Source organism: Mus caroli, chromosome 8 (genome assembly GCF_900094665.2).
Source record: "Mus caroli chromosome 8, CAROLI_EIJ_v1.1, whole genome shotgun sequence".
Taxonomy (NCBI): domain Eukaryota; kingdom Metazoa; phylum Chordata; class Mammalia; order Rodentia; family Muridae; genus Mus; species Mus caroli.
In genome coordinates, this window is record NC_034577.1 from 84,357,692 (window position 1) to 84,383,568 (window position 25,877).

General features: G+C 48.1%; 1 protein-coding gene across 2 annotated transcripts in view; it reads left to right on the forward strand.

The window, feature by feature from the left end:
- Mmp2 (matrix metallopeptidase 2) overlaps nucleotides 1-25,877 on the forward strand; it is a 31,138-nt gene that overhangs the window by 3,539 nt on the left and 1,722 nt on the right. For both annotated transcript variants that reach the window (XM_021169478.1, XM_029480967.1), the window contains exons 2-12: nucleotides 403-629; nucleotides 1,409-1,557; nucleotides 2,488-2,616; nucleotides 2,793-2,966; nucleotides 5,674-5,847; nucleotides 6,611-6,784; nucleotides 8,932-9,087; nucleotides 10,072-10,213; nucleotides 13,447-13,583; nucleotides 15,864-16,023; nucleotides 23,538-23,647. In XM_021169478.1, coding sequence (XP_021025137.1) covers nucleotides 403-629; nucleotides 1,409-1,557; nucleotides 2,488-2,616; nucleotides 2,793-2,966; nucleotides 5,674-5,847; nucleotides 6,611-6,784; nucleotides 8,932-9,087; nucleotides 10,072-10,213; nucleotides 13,447-13,583; nucleotides 15,864-16,023; nucleotides 23,538-23,647 — 1,732 coding nt within the window. The remainder of the gene's footprint in view (nucleotides 1-402; nucleotides 630-1,408; nucleotides 1,558-2,487; nucleotides 2,617-2,792; nucleotides 2,967-5,673; nucleotides 5,848-6,610; nucleotides 6,785-8,931; nucleotides 9,088-10,071; nucleotides 10,214-13,446; nucleotides 13,584-15,863; nucleotides 16,024-23,537; nucleotides 23,648-25,877) is intronic.

The window sequence follows — 25,877 nt, forward strand, 5'->3', positions numbered from 1 at the left end:
GTCAAATCCTGATTTGCCATTTGTGAGTGGTGTCCTCTTGAGCAAGTTTCTTAAGTTGTCTGATTTTTTTTCTTAGATTCTTCCTCTTCCTCTGCCCGACGGGGAGAGAGAGAGAGAGAGAGAGAGAGAGAGAGAGAGAGAGAGAGAGAGAGAGAGTTACATAAGCTAATATCTACTGAGTTATAAATTCAAGGAAATAAAAGGTGGTAGCTATGCCCTTTACAAGTGAATCACCCCACTGGTGGGTGACAGAACTCGTTTGAAAGCCCAAGGCTCCATTCACTGTCTCTGGATTCCTGATTCCATCCTGTCCCAGTTAGTGAATGTTTGGCAGAAGTTGGGATTAATGGGCATTGCCATCCCAATGTGGATCCCGGCTTTGAGAGTACCTGTCTCTTTCAGCAATACCTGAACACTTTCTATGGCTGCCCCAAGGAAAGTTGCAACCTCTTTGTGCTGAAGGATACCCTCAAGAAGATGCAGAAGTTCTTTGGGCTGCCCCAGACAGGTGACCTTGACCAGAACACCATTGAGACCATGCGGAAGCCAAGATGTGGTAACCCAGATGTGGCCAACTACAACTTCTTCCCCCGCAAGCCCAAGTGGGACAAGAACCAGATCACATACAGGTGCCCAGGAGGGGCTGGGGGACACTGAGTCAGGACCCTGAGTCAGGACCCTGAGGGATGTGTGCTTCCTTGGGAATTGCCTTCCTAGTTTAGGGGATCCATGAGGTGTCATTCCTGAGAGCTGAGCATTCAGAGACTTTGCATACAGAGTTCTTGATGTGTGGAGCCAGGCAGACCTAGGTTTGAGTCTCATATTCACTAATGATTGAGACACTGGTCTTACTCTCTTGCACTTCGAGTTGGTATCCTTGCCTATGAAACAGGGCTAAGAAATCTGCTCCTCATAGGGGTGGTTGAGGAGCTACATTAGATTAAATGTAAATCAAAAGTTTCCACAATGTTTGATACAGAGCAAGGGTCTACAAGTGTTGGTGATTGTCATTGTCATCTGGGTCACTGGGTCAGGTGGAGGAAGCTGGATGACCAGCTGATAATTGCGTTCTTAATCTTATAGTGGTTTTATGATTGGTTACTAATTGAGCTAAGACCTCTCCTCTATGTGCCTGGTATCAATCAAGGGTGAGATCTCTGCCTTTTGTACTGTTTATTTCCCTGGTGCCCTTGTCCCAGACAGAATGAGGGATGAGAAGGTCTGAGATTGTAGAGACATCAAGGCAGTCTAGGAGGGTGTTCTCAGTGAGTTTTGCTCAACACATCTGTTGCACAAGAACACTTGCACACACACACACACATACACACACGCATGCACACACTCTATGCACATAGACACTTGCACAATTGCATATATGCACAGTCGTATGCACTTTTCCCCCTTTTAGGATCATTGGTTACACGCCTGACCTGGACCCTGAGACCGTGGATGATGCTTTTGCTCGGGCCTTAAAAGTATGGAGCGACGTCACTCCACTACGCTTTTCTCGAATCCATGATGGGGAGGCTGACATCATGATCAACTTTGGACGCTGGGGTAGGCAGAACTGGGCTGGAGAATGGGGCAGCACAGAGACAACAGGGCTAGGTAGTCATTTGAGAAGCATGGGGATCCTGAGGGCAGCTTATCAAGAAGTGTAGACATCGCATGCTCATCAGATGGAGGTAGCAGAGCATGTCCCAGACACTGGAAAGCCACGGCTGTGATAGTGGAGGATGCAGTATAGTATACCCTGCATGCAGTGAAAACCGACTGCGCCCTGTAAATGACAGCCCCTAGATGCATATGGCTACTTGGATAGAACATAATAAGAAAGACCTTAACAATTTAAATTCAGTAGTCCCAATAGCAATGCAGGAGGAAGTGGAATAGAATCTGGGGCCAAGCCACCATGTGAGCTGTTGGTATCTGGCAGCAGTATACGTATGAAAGCTGGTGGTATGGATACGAGGAGGTAAAACAATGAAGGTGGAGGGCAGGGGAAGGGCAGTGTGGACCTGGGGGTGAGTAACAGAAACATTCTGTTACAGTAGAGTCCGAAGGCTAGCTCTGTGGATAGTGATGATTGTCTGGCATGAGAATAGGGCATAGTGAGGAAGATGGAGTTGATGGGAGGCCATGGATGCCAGGAAGGGATGGGGCTATCATGCTGTAGTGGCACTGAAGACATGTGGGTGGGTACAGTGTTCCTGATAGCAATGAACAGAGCAAAGGTCTATCTGTGGTGCAGGGGAGAGGACCATGTGTCCTCGAGGAGTACGGGCCACAGGTTGGAAGCAACCAAGCAAGAGTTTTTCCATTGACTCCTGGCGATGCTTATTCCAGATAACCCCAATAGGAAATGGGAAAGGGACAGGTGTTTGGAGGGCTGAGGAACTCCAAACACAGATAAGGGTGTGGCTGAGCTTAAGGATGCAGCCGTGGGGGCAGGGAATGATAACAGCTAAGAGGCAATGTGGGTTTCAGAGCATGGAGATGGATACCCATTTGATGGCAAGGATGGACTCCTGGCACATGCCTTTGCCCCGGGCACTGGTGTTGGGGGAGATTCTCACTTTGATGATGATGAACTGTGGACCCTGGGAGAAGGACAAGGTAAGATAGATTCTGTCAGCCTTCATTCCTGTCTCCTAGCAACCCAACCCCGCTTTCAGCCCTTCATTTGCTCTGATGGGATCAGAGCAATGGGAGGAGGAGGGAACTCAGCTTTCAGGATGAGCCCATAGCACAAGGCCCCGAGAGGTGGGTCTCATGCTCTGTGTGTCCTGCAGTGGTCCGAGTAAAGTATGGGAACGCTGACGGCGAGTACTGCAAGTTCCCCTTCCTGTTTAACGGTCGGGAATACAGCAGCTGTACAGACACTGGTCGCAGTGATGGCTTCCTCTGGTGCTCCACCACATACAACTTTGAGAAGGATGGCAAGTATGGCTTCTGCCCCCATGAAGGTGAGCATCTGCCCTGGCCCCAGCCCTCACCCTACCCAGGCCCCCAGTCTAGCTAGAGGCACCTGCCATGCCTACATCCTCCACATTCCACAGGCCAGTCAACCTTCATCCCCCTCATCTAAGTATCCATTATCCTGCTTTCAGCCGTCACTGTGTCCTGCCTCTACTGTGTTGCTTTAAGGACAGGCACACATTCTAAGAAGTGTAGTTGTTCAAGTTCATCATCAGTGTATGAACATAGTATCCTGACACAAGCTGAGAAGGATACAGAGTCTCCAGTCAGTCTGACCTCATGGACCACTGTCACATATTACTCCCACCCTGTGTGTGTGGTCTGTTGTAGCTTAAATGCTATTTTTGTGGTGCACGACCATATCTGCTTACTTTTTCATATTTAGCTAAGTGACTTAGCTTTATTATTTGTGAGATTATGGATTTGATTTGTTGATTATTTTTTTCTAACATACGGGAGAATGATTTTGAATGTATCAAAATTCATTTTTTTTGGAGGGCCACTTTATACTTCATACAAACTCTATGGTTCAAGGCCAGGAGGCCAGGAGAAGAGAGATGAGGCCTAGAGACAGATGAAGAGCTTAGCAGTGGGAGGGGAACAAGGCTCAGTCCAAGCTGGTACCTGATCCAAGGAGGATCTTCAATCTGAGAATATTAGCCATCCCTCTCAAACTGGGCCCACTGTACCAAAGAGAGTCACTTAAAGTGGTCAGAGCTATGCCATCTACTCTGCCTTCTGTCCCTGTGCCAGAACAGGTATCCAGCTCCATTCAGTGTGTATGTGTGTGTGCGTGTGTGTGTGTGTGTGTGTGTGTGAGTGTGTGTTCATCAGAGCTCGCAACATTTTCCCTCTTCTATCATCTATTGAGGAAAAAGTGTGAAGGGCAGAGGGGTATTGATATCCACACTCAATCAACTTTGAAAGCTTCCTGGACACACTTTCTAATCATAAATCTTTGTAAAAGTATGCATGACATCATACTTGGCCAGGCCATCTCACTTGACGGTTCTAAACATCAGAAACCCAGAAAAAAATGTTGGAGAAATGAGAGAAAGAAAATACAGACCTACTTCTAAGTATTAGCTTATTCCCCAACCCATAAAGGCATTTCTGGATCATAGACTAAGGACAGTCTGTTTGGGGTAAGGGGGGGTCTATAATTGTATATAATTGTATATGGTTGTGACTCTTCCTGCCCCTATTGCAACATAACAGTAGCACCAATCATCTGGAGGGGGTGTGTGGGGGGGGGACAAAGAGCTTCTAATTGCCTTCCTGTTTACATTTCCTTCTTTCCTCTGTCTTTGTGAGGCAGATCCAACCCATGGCCTCACACACGGTAGGTCTGATCTACTCCACCACAGAATTCTATCCTCAACCTTGTTTATGCTTTTATCACGGAAGCTAAACTTTGTAGTAAGACTCAAGCTACTGACGATTAGGAAGTCAGAGGTTTGAAAATAAAAATCTGTGTCTTGCATTTCCCGGTTGGACATGGGCGAGGCATAGAAACCCTTTCCAGAGTCAGCCCTTCTGTGGATACAGGCTCCGTGGATAGATAGGAAACAGCCTTGAACAGCTTGGACAGGTTCTCTCTGTGTCAGACATTGGCTATTGATTTGGTCCTCAGCCAGGTTCAAGTACGCACAAGGCACACGTGTTTGGGTCTTGGGGCAGCGATTCTGATTACTCAGCCCCTCCTGACTGCTGATTCAGTGTCTCTTCCCTGACTTTCTCTTTGGGAAGAGGGTGGGTCCCAGAGGAGATGGGCTTCTGGGTGGGGTCAAAGTTATCACTGAACCCTCCCGACTCTGAATCACCAGGGCCTCTGGACTACTCAGATCTACCTCTTCTCTAAGCTTTACTCTTTCTGGTCCATCAGGGAAAGGTTTCTTGTTTGTGGGGGAGTGGAGAATAGCAATGAAGATAAAGACCCATCCCCGTCCCTGCACTGGGAAGCCAGGGGTTGAGTTCTATTCAGCTTGTGGTAGAGTTAACAGACCCAGTGAGGTCACCTCTGGCACTGCTGTACACAGATGGTCCTCGTTACGCACTTGTGGTTTTGCTAGTTGGCAATTCCAGACACACACCATTTTGTAACTTCAGAGTGGATGCAGGGATGGGAGCCTTGGGGGAATCTCAAGACAGGCTGACCTTGATCCTGTCTCTCCCCATTCTCCAGTCATACCCTACCCTGTGGTCATCAGAGTAGGAGGCTAAGATACCAGCTGCCCCTTCTCCTTCTCCCCTCCTTTCTGTGGGGATTGGCTATAGCATCAGTGGAGATATCCAGAGAGGACTGAAACTTTCCCAGAGAAGTCAGTGTTCACTGGTGTTTTAGATTTATTTATTTTATCATTTTAAACTAGTGTAGGTGTATGTCTTTGTGTGAGTATGTACAGATGAGTGCAAGTACCTCTGAGGCTAGAAGCATCAAATCCCTGTAGCTGGACTTACAGATGGTTGTGAACTATTTGACATGAGTGCTGAGAACCAAACTTGGATCCTCTGGAAGAGCAGTCATTGCTTGTAACTGCAGAGCTATCTCTCCAGCCCCTAGAGATTGTTTGTAATTAATATTTTTAACAGCTACAACTACTCTTATATGAACCAGCAAATGGGTGACTAGCCAAGTCTACCCAGCCAGATATCTCTCTCAATGGCATCTTCTCCCTCTCTTCCCCTCCCCAGCCTTGTTTACCATGGGTGGCAATGCAGATGGACAGCCCTGCAAGTTCCCGTTCCGCTTCCAGGGTACCTCTTACAACAGCTGTACCACTGAGGGCCGCACCGACGGCTACCGCTGGTGTGGCACCACCGAGGACTATGACCGGGATAAGAAGTATGGATTCTGCCCCGAGACTGGTGGGTATCCCTGCCTCTCTATGCTCCTCAGAGGCAAGCATTTTGACATTTAATACCCACTTGTCCACCTACAGCATCTTCCCCAAGACTAGCTGTTGGTACCCCACGGGTGTGGGGGTCAGCTGTTGCAGGTGTGCTGTTGATTCCTGGCCAGCCAGCTCACAGCCTGGTAGCCAGTTTGCACCCAGTCTTTCAGCTCTGACATTGTATCTCCCTCCCTCTGACCTGAATCTTTCCTCTCACCTTCTCTTGACTGCATCGCTTCTATGTCTCATCTCTTACTCATCCTTTCTCACTGTTCTTTTCTCCAACATGTGTTTACTGAGTCTGCTTCTTGAAGCTAAATCAGAGATTGGTGTCTGTAAGACTGTGTGCCTCAAGGCTCATCTTCTAGGGCAGTGTGTTGAGTCCATCAGCTCGCTTAGTCCTCTGGGTGTCTGGTCTCTCTGCTCCTATCTAAAAGGATCCATTTCTAGACTCTGAACTATGGTTACCTGGGTTTAAAGCTTGGGTCTGATACTTAACTTCCAAGCATTATCTGCGCAGCAAGTTTCTTAATCTCTTTGAGCCTCTTCAAGACAAGTCCCATCTATGACATGAAGATGTCATTACAGGGTCTCTCCTGTGACAGGGCTATTGATGGAGGTGAATAGGATGGACCGGTACTCAGGGAGTGTATGCTAATGTCACCATCTTGTCATTGGTTCCTGGCTGTGGCCTCAGATCCTCTGCTGCCCCTTGACCTCTGTCGTTTACCCCACAGCTATGTCCACTGTGGGTGGAAATTCAGAAGGTGCCCCATGTGTCTTCCCCTTCACTTTCCTGGGCAACAAGTATGAGAGCTGCACCAGTGCTGGCCGCAACGATGGCAAGGTGTGGTGTGCGACCACAACCAACTACGATGATGACCGGAAGTGGGGCTTCTGTCCTGACCAAGGTATGAGGCCCTGGCCTTTGGGTAGAGACACTGGATACCCTCCACACCTGACCTGGAACCTCCTGAGGCCCAGACGATGGATCAAGCATATTGTCTCTAAACAAGATACCCCCATTGTACCTTCAGATCTAGCCTTCAGAGCAGAGGAAACTCAGCTCTGGCAGGGAAGACAGATTCCCTGCTTAGGTCCAGACAGTTTAGGTGGACATTCATACAGCTTCAAAATGAGATCCCGTGACTACGTACTGACCCTGGGTGGGGATCAGCCCTGCTTTTGCCTTTCTTACCTACCACTCCAGCTACCCTTCCAGACAGGACTGTCACTAGCAGGAGTCATTGAAAGACCTTACTGTTGGTCTTTGAGCTGGGCAACCTTCACTGCCTAGATGCCCAGGACTTCAGTGTTTCAGGTAGCCCAAAATGTTTAGGCAAGGAGATAGGCTCAGGATCTGCCAGAATTGGGTGGGTTTCTATTCTAGATTGATTTTTGTTGTTGTGAATGAACACTTAAGGAGGAAAGATCTACAAAGAGGCTTACACTCCCAGATTGAGGGAAGTCAGGGCAAGAACTTAAGGTGAGAACCTGGATGCAAGAACCATGGCAGGATAGCACTGTGTAGCTAGCTCACAGGCTGATGGCAGGATTGTGCTGTGTAGCTAGCTCACAGGCTGATGCTTAGCTTGCTTTCCTATACAGCCTAGGATATATGCGTAGGGAATGGAGCTGCAGTAAGCTATGCTCTCTGCATCTATTAATAATAAAAGAGTTCCTCGGCAGCATGCCTGGAGACCAACCTGATGGAGATCAACACTCAACTGAGAGTTTTATTTTAACAATGGACTCTAGGCTGTGTGGCATGGAGAGTTGATGCTCACCGGGACACTCTTTCCTTCTGTGACGATTGCTTTTCTCTTGTATTGAGGTGCACTTTGGTGAATGCTAGCAGCTGGCCAAATGAGGTTTTCTTAGGAATTTTTCTTGCCCGCCAAAGGCTATCTTAAGAGATAGGCTGACACCCCTCCTTGGTGCAACTCTGCCTATGGTGGGATCTCCACCCATGTGAAGAGTTTGTGGCCACTCAGGCTGCCACGTACAAAGCATAATATACTGGTGGCTTAAGACAACATATACTGACTCTTCCCCTAGTCAGAAGGCCGGAAGTTTACAACCAAAGTGTCTCTCCCCACCCCCATGCCTGTATCACTTCATTGCTTGCTTCAGTCATTATATGTCACTCTCTGGTCCATATCGGTCCCTTGTCTCTCTTCCTAAGAGGTTGTAATCCACAGTGGGTTAAGAGCTTGTTGACTGCAATGAGGGTAGCATTTTAACTGATTCATCTATTTGAGACAGGGTTTCACTGTGCAGCCCAGATTACTCTTAAGCTCACAATCCTACTTCAGCATGTCAAGCACTGGAATTATAGTTAGATATATCATTCTTGGCTCTGGCTTCCATTTTGGTGATGTCTGCAAATAAGATTGCATGTCCTAGGTAACCAGGAACAGAATTCTATTTTATACTATTATTGTTGTTGTTGTTGTTGTTGTTATTGTAGTGGGGCTTGTGGGATAATTGAGTCACAGCACGGAGGGTGTGGCACACGATTTGCCTGCTCTCCATGGCCAAGCCTGAGCAAGCCATACAGGCATGAATATGTTTTGTTTCAGTTTCCCCATGGGACTGGATTTGCTGGCAATACACTAGGTGAATGTTATATCATCAAGCAGCATTCCCAGGGGAGTGGTTTTTACTCCCTTCCCTGGGAAGAAATGGTGAAACCCTCAGGCCAGAATCTCCCTCTCCCTCTTCTTCTTTGAGATCCTGAGCAGCAGGTTTTGTGTCAACTCTCACAAAGGGCTAGAGAGCATGATTTTTCACAGATGGGACTTGAAGCAGATACCCCTTTCTCTCTCCCTCATACCACATGCAACCATCATTGGGGAAAGGCAAGAGGATGCTGACTGGCCTACTCAAAAGCAACAGCACTCTCAGCACAAGGGAAAAACCAATATGTGCCACTTCTAGAACTTTTAGCTCTACCCTGGAGTTGTCCTCCCCCAAATCTCCTTCCTAGAAAGCAAGTCTTGATACCTGTCTTGTTTCTCTCTTGAATTCCACCTCATGTCCCTGCTTTGGCACTCAGGATATAGCCTATTCCTCGTGGCAGCCCATGAGTTCGGCCATGCCATGGGGCTGGAACACTCTCAGGACCCTGGAGCTCTGATGGCCCCTATCTACACCTACACCAAGAACTTCCGATTATCCCATGACGACATCAAGGGGATCCAGGAGCTCTATGGTAAGCCACAGCTTGTGGGCCTCGGAGGGGAGAGGTGTCTGTGAGGATCCCATAGCCTGGGTGGGAAGACACAGGAGTGGAAAATGCCAGACCTCATCGAGTTAGAATGGCCAGGGACATCATCTGGGGACATGGCTTGTGCCTGGTCCTCAGGCTTCAGAGGAATGCTCCAAAGGGCTTCTGAGACAGCTCTGTCCTTTCTAGACTCTAGTTATCCATGCCCCTCTTGGTTTTCCATTTCCATGTGCTAGGTATATGAAGTGAGGCTAAGAAAGGCAGTCTGTCTGGCCCAATATCAACTAGGTTTCAGCAGCCAGGTAGGGTTTAGGATCCAGAAGAGGGAGCTGCCTACAGGGCAGGATTTTCTCTGGCATGAAATGGGTGTTACTAGTTCTTGTAAGATGCTCATGTTTCATTTTGCCATAGAAACATAATAACTGCTTCCTGCCACCAATGATGGCCTATTGTCTGTGCTTTCAGTGAGGTTAGAGGCTAAAAAGCAGCCAGTCAGTTTCTTAAAAAAGAAATGAATTATATAATAGTCCTAGTGGTTCCTGGACCAAGCACGTGGTGAAAGTGGAACCTGGATGGGGAAGCTCACAGACTCTGAACTTGGGAAAGAATCAGAGATGCAGACATTGATGTGTGACATTGCAGTCCTGCTAAGGCTACATGCCAGCTGGAATGAATCAACTGTTCGCCTCCCTAGACTCCACTGTTGCGCAGCCTGAGGAGTACAAAAGCAAATCCTTAAGAAAGTGCCACACCTCTACTGGCACCAGCCAGCCTTCTCTGTTCTTAAAGTAAGAGACCACACAAGAGTCAAGCATCTGGTCCCTTCTCTAAGCTCAGGCTCTACCGAGGTAGACTGCTCTTTTTTTTATAGCCTTAGCCGGTTAAGTGAGCAGTACTGGGGCCGAGCCTGGAGATGAGAAGCCTTGTTGCTGGGGAGAGTCTAGGGTCAGGTGTCTCCCCATTCCCCAGGGCCCTCCCCTGATGCTGATACTGACACTGGTACTGGCCCCACACCGACACTGGGACCTGTCACTCCGGAGATCTGCAAACAGGACATTGTTTTTGATGGCATCGCTCAGATCCGTGGTGAGATCTTCTTCTTCAAGGACCGGTGAGTGAGGTTGCTTTTGTCTTTCTTACCCTCTAGCCTCTGTCCTTTCCCATTGTTCTTGTGCCCCCACTGTTGTGGAGGGCTCCTGGGGCCTCACAGAATGACCTGCAGTAAGCAGTTTTTGCTTGTGTCTCACAACCCACAGATCTTGGTAGCTTACAATTCAAGTGGCTCTCTTGAATTATGGGTCAACCAGATATCTAAGCCTTTGAATCAGCAGGTCTGATATATTCTACATGCCACTCATTCTCCCATAGTTTGTCGATACTTGTGGTAAATGACAAGGTGTTAGAGGCTAAATCAAACCATACTCGTACATTGAAAGATTTCATCCATGCAATGTCTGAGAATCTTCTACCAGTGAAATCAAAGAACATTACTAAGCCAGCCACCCCAGTCCACTTCAGCCCAGCCTCTAAAAGACATACTGTGCTAACATATAGCAAGGCACATATAGACATGATTCTAAAGGAGGACAGAGAGAAGACTGTAGGGGAACTAGTCAGTCTTCCATTGGCCTTCTCTCAGACTGCTCTATTGATCTCAAGTGACCAAATTGATGTCTCTATAGATAGCAAGTGAGGTTAGGTGGAGGGAGATTGTTTCCTTCATTCTATGAGGCCCTGGTAATGACAAATGGTTGAGTGTCACCCTAATGCCCTGGCTGCCTGGGATATGAGAAATAGTATCTAGGACCTCGTTAAAAAGTCCATTTATATGAAAAAAAAGTACATTCATCCATCTATCTGTCCATCGTCTATCCATCTAGTTAGATCTACTTCAATCTATTAATCTTGTATATATGTATGTATGCATGTATGTATCTTTTGATCAATGGATCCATCTACCAAGCATTACTGTCCTTCTATTCTCTATTACCTTTCCATACATTGATCCAATTATCCACTCATCCATTCATGGAGTATAACGGTTAGAAAAATGGGTGGTGGAAGTAGAAAACTACACGAATTCTCTACAGGTTGTATCATCATCGGCAGGTTCATTGTTTCCTTTGGACCTCAGCTTGCCCATTTTTAAGATGGGGTTGATATTTTACCCTATCAAATAGAGCAAATATAAAAGGATTAGATGAGTTTAGTGCTTAGAACAATGCCAGCCTCATTATCTGCCATCTTAATAAATCATAATTTAGCATCTATTGTGACGGTTGCCTTGAAGAGTTTCCATGACAGTATGAAAGGGAAGAGTGTGTGCCAGGAGTTAATATCACATCACTGTTCTCAGAAGAAGTACCCACACTTCCTAGAATGGAGGAGGTGATTTTTGTGATAGGAGTACCAGGTTAGGAAGCATACATCTGAGATAGAGATAAAAGTTCCTGATGTGGGTTAGAGACTCCACTGAGGCTAAAAGATATCCACAGAATGTCTTCTTTCTGTTCCACCAAGGATTTCTCTTCAGACATGGGGGCAGGTATGGGATACAAAGGCTCTGCCTTTCCCAGAGTCTATGTACTTAGTAGGTGATAACAAGAAGATAGAGAGTGAAATGAGCCTCAAAAAGCAGTAAGTCAGATACAGTTAGGTCTTAGTGCCTGAACCAGTTTTAGTGATTGTAGATGCTACTGGTGTCCTGCTGTACCTTGTAGAAGAGGGAGAAGAGGTTAGTAGGGATTCTATTCTCCAGCAAGGTCCCCAGGAAATTGATCATGTATAGAGCTGCCAGATGTGGGAATCTCAGAAAAGGCTCTGAGCCAAGGCTCAGGCCAAGGGTGGTTCTGACACTGTATCACACTTTCTATCAGAAGGACCTAAATGTATGTTCAATGGAGTCATTGCATTGATCTGTAAATAATTAAACAGTAACAGTGCCAGGCACTGGGCAGACAGGGCAGTACTACAGGATCCTTGAATATGGATTCTGGCGTTAGATATGAACTTAAATCCAGGCACTACCATAATCTGAGTGTCGTTGGCAAATTAGGATCATGTCCCTGCCTTGTGTGTGCTGTTTCAAGTAACCACTCTCTCTTGCACCAGATTAAATAGTGGAAGAAAAGTTGGTCTTTCATGGTACAGTGTCAAGGGATAAAGCTGCTTTAAGGGGCAAAGAAGGGTCTGTGACTTGCCTTTGTCCGTTGATACCTCTGCATGGCATGTATGCCAAGATTGGGTTCCAAGTTGACTGCCAGTGGCCTGAGAGAGAAAGGGGGAGGGAGGAAGGGATGGAGAGAGAGAGAGAGAGGGAGGGAGAGAGGGAAGGAGAGAGAGAGAGAGAGAGAGAGAGAGAGAGAGAGAGATGTCTAGAGGTGAGACACTAGTCTATCTGTTCAATCTTGTCATGCTGATGGCAAGAAAATGTTAAGTTAACCAACTTTGGCAAACAGAGTCACCCAGAAGGCTGGTGAATCATAAGCCAGAGAATTCTGCTCTGCAGATGTCAGGTTCACATTTCTATAGCAAGCCCAGGTGCTGCTGGGGCTGCTGGGGCTGCTGGGGCTGCTGGGGCTGAGGATTGCAATTTGAGATCAGTGGCTTACTCATGACTAACCAATACTCAAGGCCACATGCAGCTGAGGATAGCTTTTGTCTTTGTAACTCAATGGCAAGTCCTGTTACAACGTTGAGAGGTTGAAGTCACCTGGGACCAATTCCTAGGATGAGGATGAGCTCATGGGCAACAGGGGCTCCCTGTGCTGAAGGATAATTATACCTATGGAGATGGGGGGGGGAGAGAGAGAGAGAGAGAGAGAGAGAGAGAGAGAGAGAGAGAGAGAGAGAGATTTGCAACCTCACATGTTACATTTTAAAAGGCTCATCCATAAAAGTGCTTGGTGCTTAGTATGCCCCTGGTAAATGTAGCTCTTATTTTGCCAAAGCATAGATCTGTTCCATTTACATTCTGAAAATGCTCTGAAGTACTGTCAGTTGCTGTCTCAGCTGGCTTCTCATCAAATAGGACAGATGAGTTAAACAGCAGACACTCCGGGCACTCAGTGCTGCTGTTGAGAGTCACTGAGGAGGGACACAGGGGAGGGAGACAGACAATCCAGGGCGGCTTCCTGGAGGAGGTGGGCACAAGAGCAAACAGTGGCTTCCCAGCCCTGGCATCTTGCAGAGCAGTGTCCCTCTTATTCCCCAGTGTCTCTCTCCAACCTTCTTTTGACCTCGCCTCCTTCTGCCACCCTACCATGTTTCTGAGTTGGTTTTCTGGTTCTCTGAGCTGCAGAGCGATGGAAGGTGTGACAGTTTGTGGCCCATTCCTGTCTCCAGGTTTATTTGGCGGACAGTGACACCACGTGACAAGCCCACAGGTCCCTTGTTGGTGGCCACATTCTGGCCTGAGCTCCCAGAAAAGATTGACGCTGTGTATGAGGCCCCACAGGAGGAGAAGGCTGTGTTCTTCGCAGGTATGTAGGAGGGTCTCGCTGGCCCTCAGTTCCTGTTTAACTGGATCCATTACTCCACCAAACCACAGTTCCCAGGCACCTGCAGGTACTGCAGCTCCGTTAGGGACCTGTCTCAACATCACTTCCCAAAGCACAGTGTCTTTGTTAGGTTTCTGTTGTGTTAAAACACCAGGTTCAAAAGTAACTTGAGGAGGCAAGGGCTTAATTCAGCCTACAGTTGTATGCAGGAACCCAAGGCAGGAACTGAAGCAGAAGCCATAGATGAGCACTGAACACTGGCTTGCTCCCCATTGCTTGCCCAGCCTGATTTCTTATGCACTCCAGGACCATCTGCTCAGAAGTGATATCACCCGCAGTGTGCTGAGGCCTCCCACATTGATCACTGATTAAGAAAATGCCTCACAGGTTTGCCTAGAGGCCAATTTTATTGAGGCATTTTATTTTTGCAATTGAGTCCCCCTCCTTAGATAACTCTAGCTTGTGTTAAGTTGACAAAAGGAAAAAAAAAAAACCTAGCCAACACACCTTAGATTTATCTGGGAGGTTGGTCTAGACACCCAGCATCCACCAGCCCCACCCCTAGGACAAACATTTCCTCTCCTCTGGGCTCTTTGTTGATCTCTGTTTCCTTTCCTCAAAGAAAACAGAAGCTCCTTCCAGTGCTGATATTTCCCTAACAACTTTCCAGGGCTAGAGGCTTAGTCAGTAGGTACCTTAGTTAGACCTTTAAGTGTGTGTGTGTGTGTGTGTGTGCGTCTGTCTGTCTGTCTGTCTTCTGTCTCTGTGTGTATGCGTATGTGTATATGTCTGAGTATGTGAGTCTCTTTCTCTGTCTCTGTTTCTCTGTCTCTCTTGGAATGTGTGTGTGTGTGTGTGTGTGTGTGCGCGCGTGCACGCACGCACGCGCGCATACATGCATGTGTGCATGTGTGATGGGGTGTGGACATGAGTGAAGGTGTTCACAGAGGCTAGAGGCATTGATTCCCCCTGGAACTGGAGTTACAGGCATGTCTTAAGGTTTCTATCGCTTTGATAAAGCACCATGGCTGAAAGTAACTTAGGAAAGGAAGGGTATATTTCATCTTACATCCCACCATCCAGGGAAGTCAGGGCAGGAACTCAAGGCAAGTACCTGGAGGCAGAGGCTGTAAGCCACCCACGTGGGTACTGGGAATCTAACTCCAGTCTTTAAGAATAGGAAGCATTCAGCCGGGCTTGGTGGTGCACGCCTTTAATCCCAGCACTTGGGAGGCAGAGGCAGGCAGATTTCTGAATTCGAGGCCAGCCTGGTCTACAAAGTGAGTTCTAGGACAGCCAGGGCTACACAGAGAAACCCTGTCTCAAAAAACAAGAAAACAAAAACAAACAAACAAAAAGAATAGGAAGCATTCACAGTCACCACACCATTTCTTCAGCCCTGGAGGTGTCTCAAGTTTAACATAAAATGTTTTGTTTAAACATGTATCGATTTGAATAGAGGGTGGTGTCTGAAACCTGGATACAAACAAACTGTTTTATACAAGGTGTCTAGACTCCAAAGAAGCATCACATGGTGTCTAGACTCCAAAGAAGCACCACTTTACCAGGCTTGTTACTTTTATCTTTGTTTTGAGACAGGGTTTTATCGGACAACCCAGGCTGGCCTTTGCATTTGCTGTGTAGCCCTGGCTGGCATTGAAGGCTCAGCTAACTTACTGTCTCATATACCTACAGCTTTCATCTCCATCCTTTGGTGACCATAGGTCCTGGCCAAATGAGCTTTGGCTCTCAGGGCACTTTATCCAAATGGGAAAGAGGAGCTTCTTGTGGTAGCTATGACATGCGCATTGGCTGCTTGTCTTCCACATCGCCTCCCTTGACTGTCACCTTTTACCACCAACTTGTAAAACCCTGTGGACATGAGTTGGGGATGCAATTCAGTTGGTAGAGTACTTGCCTAGCATGCACAAAGCCCTGGGCTTCAGTTCTCAGCCCTATAGAAGTCAGGGGTGGGGGAGTCTGCTTCCCTGTAATCCCAGCACTCAGGAGGATGAGGTAGGATGATGAGAAGTTCGAGGCCAGCCTGGATTACGTGAGCTCATCTCAAAAGAAAGTGAAATAAAATGTGATCCTGCGCTCAGGCCTGCCTCTAGGTTCAAAGCTGGGATCTGAGCAGAAGGTCACACCCGGTTGAGAAAGACCAAGCAGGCTCTTCTGTCAAAGAGATGACAGGAGGGCCAGATTGGCCTGAGGCATTTCCCGACAGCCACCAGCTTATTCATCTTCTGTCCCTTCCCTCAGGGAATGAGTACTGGGTCTATTCTGCCAGCACTCTGGAGCGAGGATACCCCAAGCCACTGACCAGCCTGGGGTTGCCCCCTGATGTCCAGCAAGTAGATGCTGCCTTTAACTGGAGTAAGAACAAGAAGACATACATCTTTGCAGGAGACAAGTTCTGGAGGTAAGGGGGTCCCAGGTACAATGGCGACATGGTTAGTTTCATGCAGAAAGACTCTATGTGGCTTGTTATACACAGTGTGGGTAGATGTCTCCTCCCTGGTCCCCAGCCTGCCAGGGAAGAGGCCCTCCAAGGGGAGTCAGCATACATTTTCTTTGTAATATTGTTAGGGTAATGCTTGCCTAAATTTCCTTTCCTTTTTCAGCTGCCTCTGATTGGGCATGAAGACATCTAGTCTAGAGCCCCCTGTTAGGGCAATGTAGAAGAGCTGGTAACACAGTGACAGGTAATAGTGGCTATTGTTGCTGGTGTATGCCAGATGCTAATTGGAAGGCCCAGTGTAGTACCAGTCACAGTTCTTCCAACTTTTCACCGGCAGGAAACAGTTGCAAGGGGTTAAAAACTAGCTTCAGTTCCCACAGAGCCATGGAGTGACAACTGGGCTTTGAGTCCTGGCATTCTGGCCCTGGAGAGTGTCGTTGTCTTCCAATGCCCTGGAAACCGAGGAAGGGAAGTTGAAGGTAAGGGAGCAGAGGGAAATGAGGAAGACAGCATCCAACCAGGCCCTGGGAAGCCACAGACAGCCTCCCCCATGTCTGCAGCAGGCACACTCCCTCTTGACTGCAGGCATCCCCCACACCACGTCAGTAGCAGGCACCCTCCCCTATGTCTGCAGCAAGTCTGGCCTGTGGTGCAGACTGGCAGGGGGAGCAGTTTAGAAGCAGGTGGCTCTGCTCCAAGTCCTCTGAAAAGAAGGCTCTAGCACTGAGAGGCAAAGGTGAGGATGAGGGGCCAGAGAAAGTATCCATAGACATAGCTTAAACCCAGGAGTATGCTTACAATCCTTCACAGCTTAGCGGTCAGGAAACTGAGACCTAAAGAAACTAAAGAACTTAGTCGTCCCACTTACATGTAAGTGTGCTGGCCCAGAGATATGCCTAAAGATGCTTTTCCTCTATCTTCCCCAGTGCCGCCTTCACTGTGCCCTCTGAATCATTTGATCAGTGAGTGAACTAGAGTTCTATAGCACCCCTCCATCTCCCCTGTTCCACGTTCTGTGGCTGTCATTGTATTCCAGCCTTTCCCAGGAACTACTAATGGAACTCCCACACTTTGTCTGGCATCCCTGAACAAACAATCCCGCTTCCCCCATGGCCTCTGTCTCCTCCCCCTTCTCTTCCCCTCACCCCACCAGCAACTGGCCTGATGCAGAAGCTGCTTATGTCCCGGGGCTGCCCATGGCAGGGTGGAATTCTGGACGCACTGCTGAGATACTTAGCAACCTAAGCTGATTGGTATCTCAAGCCTCAAGAAGAAAAACAGTCTGTCAGGAAACCACTGAGCTGACCTCGGCACATGGGCTCCGGAACACCCCCGGCATGCCCACGTACTGCGAATGGCATCCCAGGCACTCTGAATCTTTCAAACTGAGTATGGAGGGAGGGAGAGATGGAGAATCGCAGACACGTGATTCAGGAATCTCAGAATCCTATAAATCCTAGGTGATTCATCTGCAATGCCTGGGAAGTACTCCCACAGAACCCCTCTTACACACCATATGTGTATACACATGCAAGAACAGGCATGTCCCATGTGAACAGGGGTGTGCATGCATACACAGACTCACAGGCCCTGAAATGTCTTGCTGGTTTCTTTTCATCTTTTTCCTAGATAAGGCCTCTAATTGTAGATGCCAGAACAGATACTGTCCTCTGCTGAGGGCGCTACATGAGCCTTTGGTAAAGGGGCCAGACTAGAAAGGGCTGATCTCAGATTCTGGACTGTGCATACAAAGGAGACAGGTCTGTCCCAGCAAAGGTGACACAGAGTTTGAGATACTTTCATAGGCCATGGTTGCGGGGGGGGGGGGGGGGGGGGGGGGGGGGGAGAGAGAGGGGGGAGAGGTGGGGGAGGGAGAGACAGTGAGACAGACAGAGAGACAGACAGAGACTAGGGTGAGCAGTTGGCTTCAGCAGGCCAGCTGCTGCTTNTGTGTGTGTGTGTGTGTGTGTGTGCGCGCGTGCACGCACGCACGCGCGCATACATGCATGTGTGCATGTGTGATGGGGTGTGGACATGAGTGAAGGTGTTCACAGAGGCTAGAGGCATTGATTCCCCCTGGAACTGGAGTTACAGGCATGTCTTAAGGTTTCTATCGCTTTGATAAAGCACCATGGCTGAAAGTAACTTAGGAAAGGAAGGGTATATTTCATCTTACATCCCACCATCCAGGGAAGTCAGGGCAGGAACTCAAGGCAAGTACCTGGAGGCAGAGGCTGTAAGCCACCCACGTGGGTACTGGGAATCTAACTCCAGTCTTTAAGAATAGGAAGCATTCAGCCGGGCTTGGTGGTGCACGCCTTTAATCCCAGCACTTGGGAGGCAGAGGCAGGCAGATTTCTGAATTCGAGGCCAGCCTGGTCTACAAAGTGAGTTCTAGGACAGCCAGGGCTACACAGAGAAACCCTGTCTCAAAAAACAAGAAAACAAAAACAAACAAACAAAAAGAATAGGAAGCATTCACAGTCACCACACCATTTCTTCAGCCCTGGAGGTGTCTCAAGTTTAACATAAAATGTTTTGTTTAAACATGTATCGATTTGAATAGAGGGTGGTGTCTGAAACCTGGATACAAACAAACTGTTTTATACAAGGTGTCTAGACTCCAAAGAAGCATCACATGGTGTCTAGACTCCAAAGAAGCACCACTTTACCAGGCTTGTTACTTTTATCTTTGTTTTGAGACAGGGTTTTATCGGACAACCCAGGCTGGCCTTTGCATTTGCTGTGTAGCCCTGGCTGGCATTGAAGGCTCAGCTAACTTACTGTCTCATATACCTACAGCTTTCATCTCCATCCTTTGGTGACCATAGGTCCTGGCCAAATGAGCTTTGGCTCTCAGGGCACTTTATCCAAATGGGAAAGAGGAGCTTCTTGTGGTAGCTATGACATGCGCATTGGCTGCTTGTCTTCCACATCGCCTCCCTTGACTGTCACCTTTTACCACCAACTTGTAAAACCCTGTGGACATGAGTTGGGGATGCAATTCAGTTGGTAGAGTACTTGCCTAGCATGCACAAAGCCCTGGGCTTCAGTTCTCAGCCCTATAGAAGTCAGGGGTGGGGGAGTCTGCTTCCCTGTAATCCCAGCACTCAGGAGGATGAGGTAGGATGATGAGAAGTTCGAGGCCAGCCTGGATTACGTGAGCTCATCTCAAAAGAAAGTGAAATAAAATGTGATCCTGCGCTCAGGCCTGCCTCTAGGTTCAAAGCTGGGATCTGAGCAGAAGGTCACACCCGGTTGAGAAAGACCAAGCAGGCTCTTCTGTCAAAGAGATGACAGGAGGGCCAGATTGGCCTGAGGCATTTCCCGACAGCCACCAGCTTATTCATCTTCTGTCCCTTCCCTCAGGGAATGAGTACTGGGTCTATTCTGCCAGCACTCTGGAGCGAGGATACCCCAAGCCACTGACCAGCCTGGGGTTGCCCCCTGATGTCCAGCAAGTAGATGCTGCCTTTAACTGGAGTAAGAACAAGAAGACATACATCTTTGCAGGAGACAAGTTCTGGAGGTAAGGGGGTCCCAGGTACAATGGCGACATGGTTAGTTTCATGCAGAAAGACTCTATGTGGCTTGTTATACACAGTGTGGGTAGATGTCTCCTCCCTGGTCCCCAGCCTGCCAGGGAAGAGGCCCTCCAAGGGGAGTCAGCATACATTTTCTTTGTAATATTGTTAGGGTAATGCTTGCCTAAATTTCCTTTCCTTTTTCAGCTGCCTCTGATTGGGCATGAAGACATCTAGTCTAGAGCCCCCTGTTAGGGCAATGTAGAAGAGCTGGTAACACAGTGACAGGTAATAGTGGCTATTGTTGCTGGTGTATGCCAGATGCTAATTGGAAGGCCCAGTGTAGTACCAGTCACAGTTCTTCCAACTTTTCACCGGCAGGAAACAGTTGCAAGGGGTTAAAAACTAGCTTCAGTTCCCACAGAGCCATGGAGTGACAACTGGGCTTTGAGTCCTGGCATTCTGGCCCTGGAGAGTGTCGTTGTCTTCCAATGCCCTGGAAACCGAGGAAGGGAAGTTGAAGGTAAGGGAGCAGAGGGAAATGAGGAAGACAGCATCCAACCAGGCCCTGGGAAGCCACAGACAGCCTCCCCCATGTCTGCAGCAGGCACACTCCCTCTTGACTGCAGGCATCCCCCACACCACGTCAGTAGCAGGCACCCTCCCCTATGTCTGCAGCAAGTCTGGCCTGTGGTGCAGACTGGCAGGGGGAGCAGTTTAGAAGCAGGTGGCTCTGCTCCAAGTCCTCTGAAAAGAAGGCTCTAGCACTGAGAGGCAAAGGTGAGGATGAGGGGCCAGAGAAAGTATCCATAGACATAGCTTAAACCCAGGAGTATGCTTACAATCCTTCACAGCTTAGCGGTCAGGAAACTGAGACCTAAAGAAACTAAAGAACTTAGTCGTCCCACTTACATGTAAGTGTGCTGGCCCAGAGATATGCCTAAAGATGCTTTTCCTCTATCTTCCCCAGTGCCGCCTTCACTGTGCCCTCTGAATCATTTGATCAGTGAGTGAACTAGAGTTCTATAGCACCCCTCCATCTCCCCTGTTCCACGTTCTGTGGCTGTCATTGTATTCCAGCCTTTCCCAGGAACTACTAATGGAACTCCCACACTTTGTCTGGCATCCCTGAACAAACAATCCCGCTTCCCCCATGGCCTCTGTCTCCTCCCCCTTCTCTTCCCCTCACCCCACCAGCAACTGGCCTGATGCAGAAGCTGCTTATGTCCCGGGGCTGCCCATGGCAGGGTGGAATTCTGGACGCACTGCTGAGATACTTAGCAACCTAAGCTGATTGGTATCTCAAGCCTCAAGAAGAAAAACAGTCTGTCAGGAAACCACTGAGCTGACCTCGGCACATGGGCTCCGGAACACCCCCGGCATGCCCACGTACTGCGAATGGCATCCCAGGCACTCTGAATCTTTCAAACTGAGTATGGAGGGAGGGAGAGATGGAGAATCGCAGACACGTGATTCAGGAATCTCAGAATCCTATAAATCCTAGGTGATTCATCTGCAATGCCTGGGAAGTACTCCCACAGAACCCCTCTTACACACCATATGTGTATACACATGCAAGAACAGGCATGTCCCATGTGAACAGGGGTGTGCATGCATACACAGACTCACAGGCCCTGAAATGTCTTGCTGGTTTCTTTTCATCTTTTTCCTAGATAAGGCCTCTAATTGTAGATGCCAGAACAGATACTGTCCTCTGCTGAGGGCGCTACATGAGCCTTTGGTAAAGGGGCCAGACTAGAAAGGGCTGATCTCAGATTCTGGACTGTGCATACAAAGGAGACAGGTCTGTCCCAGCAAAGGTGACACAGAGTTTGAGATACTTTCATAGGCCATGGTTGCGGGGGGGAGGGAGGGAGGTGGGGAGAGGGAGAGAGATGGGGGAGAGGTGGGGGAGGGAGAGACAGTGAGACAGACAGAGAGACAGACAGAGACTAGGGTGAGCAGTTGGCTTCAGCAGGCCAGCTGCTGCTTTTTGAAGTCCCCACTGAAACCACAGATAAGCATTCAGTGTCCCTTATGTGCTCTGTATAGAGTTAGGTGCTGGTGATGAGCTTAGATGTAGCTCCTCATTGTCTTCCTGGAGCTTATGGTACAAAGAGGCTCAAAAACCTTTGCATCTAATCTTGGCAACTCTCGTTCCAAACCTGAGTCTTACTCCGGATAGAAGCTCTGCATATCCTCTGGATTGATTTCTCATTTAATGTAGATATTGTTATGAGCACCATTTTCTGGACCAAGGGTACAAAAGCGGAAGTACGTCAAAGACACCTGTGGAAAACCTAGGACACCAATGCCTCTTCTGACACTCGGTTTCACCCTCTACATCTGTAGACAGTCATTCAAGATGACGAGACTTGAGAGACAGGGAGGAAGGGACACCTCTCCTGACATGGCACTGTAGTCTTCCTGGATGAAAAGAACTTTCTGGAAGCAAGCTGGTTCATTTCTCTGACTCTCACCTATACAGTGGGTGGGGGTTGATTCCTGCCCTCTCTTTGTGCTAGGGGGCAATCCTTGGGGCTTGGGGCATACATCTTTGTACCATTGTAATTTCAGGGATGTACAGTGGGGGGCTCAGTAGAGGTCATGCAGACGGGGGTAGGGATGGGGATTTTGAGCAAGGGGACTTGGTTTTGGCAACTTGGGCCCTGAAGAAACAGCTTTTCCAAGAAATTGTATTCAGATGAAGCTACAGTTGTGAAGGTTTTTCTGACAGTTCATGGGGTGATGGGTTGCAAGGGAACCCCCTAGAAAAGACAGATGTGGGATAGGCTTTGGTTGGTGCCCCTGACTGAGGTGGTAGGGCTGCTGCTAGGGAAAAGGAGGGCCATTCAGGATGCTGTGTGAAGGAAAGAAAGCTTGTCCATCCCTAGAATGGTACCTAAAAGGATCTGCTTAGAAATTTCCGCCTTGGAGGTGAGGTTTGACCCTGTTTACTGAGATAGCCACAGACACACAGTGGGAGCGCATTAGCTTGTATAGTGTTACATCTTTATAATAAATATAGCTAGTATGTTAGGAGCAAGACAGAGGGAAAGAGAAGAGAGGAAAAGGACAGGAGCAATTTAAAAGTGCTCCAAGAAACTTGGAACAACAACAAGGAGAAGGATTTCCTAATGCTTAAGGTGTTTCCCTGGATTAAATTCAGGGCCTGGTAGAACATGTACCCTGACAGCTCTGGCTGGGACTGCATAGCATTCAGTCTGCCCGGTGACTCACGGCCTTGAGCTTACACCCACCACATGGCGTTGTAACCTCACTCTCTGAGCCTCGGTTAACTCCCAGACATGGCTTGTGATCCCTGCTTGACAGATGAAGAAGCAGCAATTTGTTCAAACCACACAATGGAAGAATTATGGGTCTGGTTCATTGGTCTTAGGACTGCAGCAGGGAGTCAAAGGTTGCCAGGGAGGGGCTTGAGACGTGGCTCAGCACTCAACAGCGCTATCTGCTGTTCTCCAAGTGCTGCTGGGTTTAATTCCCAGCACCCATAGGGTTCATAACCATCTCTAGTTCTAGGGGATCTGACTCCCTCTTTTGGCTTTTGAGGACACTTACTCACATGACACACAGACATATATGCAGGCAAAACACCCAAACATACTACAAATTAAATGAAAAAAAAAAAAAAGGCCTTAAAAGAATGATCAAATCCCAAATCCTGCTGAATCCCAGACATAGGAGAAACGCAAGCTTGTGCTTCTTGATGAAAGTCACACTGGCTGCTGCTTTTAGAGATTGTCTCAAGCCATTCAATTAGGAGGTAGTAGTGAGAGATTCAGACCCAGGTCTGAGCATCACATTGCTACCTACTTCCCCTTTGAAGGGCTACATCTTATTCCCGGGACCTATTCTGTGCCATCGGAGAGGGGGGTGGGCAGGGGATTGGCCTCCACAGAAGCAATCTATGTCTCCCTGTCTCCTTCCTAGATACAATGAAGTGAAGAAGAAAATGGACCCCGGTTTCCCTAAGCTCATCGCAGACTCCTGGAATGCCATCCCTGATAACCTGGATGCCGTCGTAGACCTGCAAGGCGGTGGTGAGCTACCCAGGCCTCTGTTAGCATTCCAGCATTGCCTGACCTGAGCCAGAAAACAGCTCCTCTTTGGCACACACTCCTGCAGGGCAGTCCCAGAAAACAAGCCAGTCCCTTCAGCTCAGTGCTGGGAAGGCAGCCAGTCCCCTGACCCTTGCTGACCCGGCCAAGCTCCAGGCTGTAAGACCTAGAAAGGCCCTTACAGCTGCAGAGCCTGGAGCCCCAGAAGGGGAGGGCTGGGAGGCCTCCAGGGACCAGGAATATGGCCTGGTGCCCTAAATTCATTCTGGGGGTTGAGCCAGGCTGTATTGGGTTTCTCAGGAGGCCTTTTAAGTACCTCCCATCAGAAGCAGGGCTCCACTCAAGACAAGGAAAACTTTGTCATGCTCTGTCACTCCTGCGGCAGTGACCCCCACTCAGCTGCTTGCTTCTTTGCAGCGTCAGCACAGGACAGTAATTGGAATTTGAAAACCATATTCCCAGGGAGGCTTCTGTGACTCTCTAAGATCCTGGAAATGAAGTCAGTTTGGCTTTCATTGCTTATTAGAGGAGATTTTAATTCAGCACCACAAAGGTGTGTTTGTGTGTGTGGTGTGTGGGTGTGGATGCTCTTACCATCTGCAAAGCTCATATCCCTGAGCTTCCACGGGAAATGAAGAAAGAAAGCCATGTATAATCAGGTGCTCCATTAAGGATTGCTGTCAAAGTCCCTACTGTGAGCTAGGGTTTTAAACGGAGTAGACAGGGTCATTCATGTTTGGAGGAATTCACACATTCCAGAGCCTCTAGAGACCAGGAGGGAAAACAGTAGAAAAGAAATATGATATGTGTGTGTGTTTGTGTGGGTGTGTATATGTGAGTAAGTGTGTGTGTGTGTGTGTGAGTGTGTATGCTTCTGTGCATGTGTCTGAGTGTGGGTCTGACTATGTGCACACATGTAAATGTGCACTATTGAGCGCATGAATTTGTACATGTGTGTAAGTATGAGTGTGTATGTGTGTGTGTGGGGTGAGTATATGAGTATATGTGTGGGTGTGTGTATATATGTGTGTGCCTATTTATAAGTGTGCATGTGTAGATCTGAATGTTTGTGTGTGCATGTGTATGGACCTGAGTGTGTGTGTTTGTGTGTATGTGTACCTGAGTGTGCATGTGGGCTAAGTGTGTGGGGCACTGTGTATGTGTGTGAGAGTTTGTGTGTATATGTGGCTAAGTGAGTGTGAGTGTGTGGGTGGGTCTGTGTGAGTGTATTTGTGGGGGGCTGAGTGTATGTGAGAGTTTGTGTGTATGCCTCAGTATGTGTGTATGTGTGTGTATGTGCTTGAGTGTATGTGTGTGCCTGAGTGTGTGTGTGTATGTGTGTGTGCTTGAGTGTATGTGTATGTGTGTGTGAGGGCTGGATATGTGCTCACGGAGGGACGTGATTGTTGTGTGACTATGTGTGAGTGTGTGGGAAGTCTGAGAGAGAGAGAGAGAGAGAGAGAGAGAGAGAGAGAGAGAGTTGTAAGAAACCAGAGGCAAGTGATTCACTGACAGTGAAGGGTCATTCCTCAGCCTCTGCTGATTGCTGACCTGAAAGGTAGGGTCTGGTGGTTTTATTTATTTTAGAGGTTTAAAGAGAAGCCAGACATCCGCACTTTCATATGCTATTGCCAGATGTGTTGACATATTGGCAACTCATTCAGAATTAAAGACAAAGAGAAGCAAATATTTATGTTGAGATTCGTATCCATACTTACATTTATTTATATTTATACTTAAACATGGGCCTTCTGCTCCCCATCACATGATATATGATATATGTGTTTGGCTTGTGCTCAGAAAGGTGCTGTTGTCACCAGTAGCAAATATTGACTAACTTAATCTCATAACAAATTCTAAGTTAATAGTTTTCAACCTGTGGGTTGTGACCCCTCTAGGGGGATCAAATGAGCCTTTCACAGGGGTTGCCCAAGACCACTGGAAAAAAGATATTTACATTATGATTCTATCAGTAGCAAAGTTACACTTATTATGCAGCAATGAAATAATTTTATGGCTGGGGAGGGGTCATCACATGAGAAACTGTATTAAAGGGTAAAGACCCACAGATCAAGAACCACTGCTCTAAGAAGTTGGTACCCTGATCCCTGGCTTAGAGGTACAGCTACTAAGAGAGCTGACTTCCTAGCCATTCCTCTTCCTCCAACCCAGAGGGTCTTCCCTGGTTGAAAAGCTGCTTCCCTATGCCAGG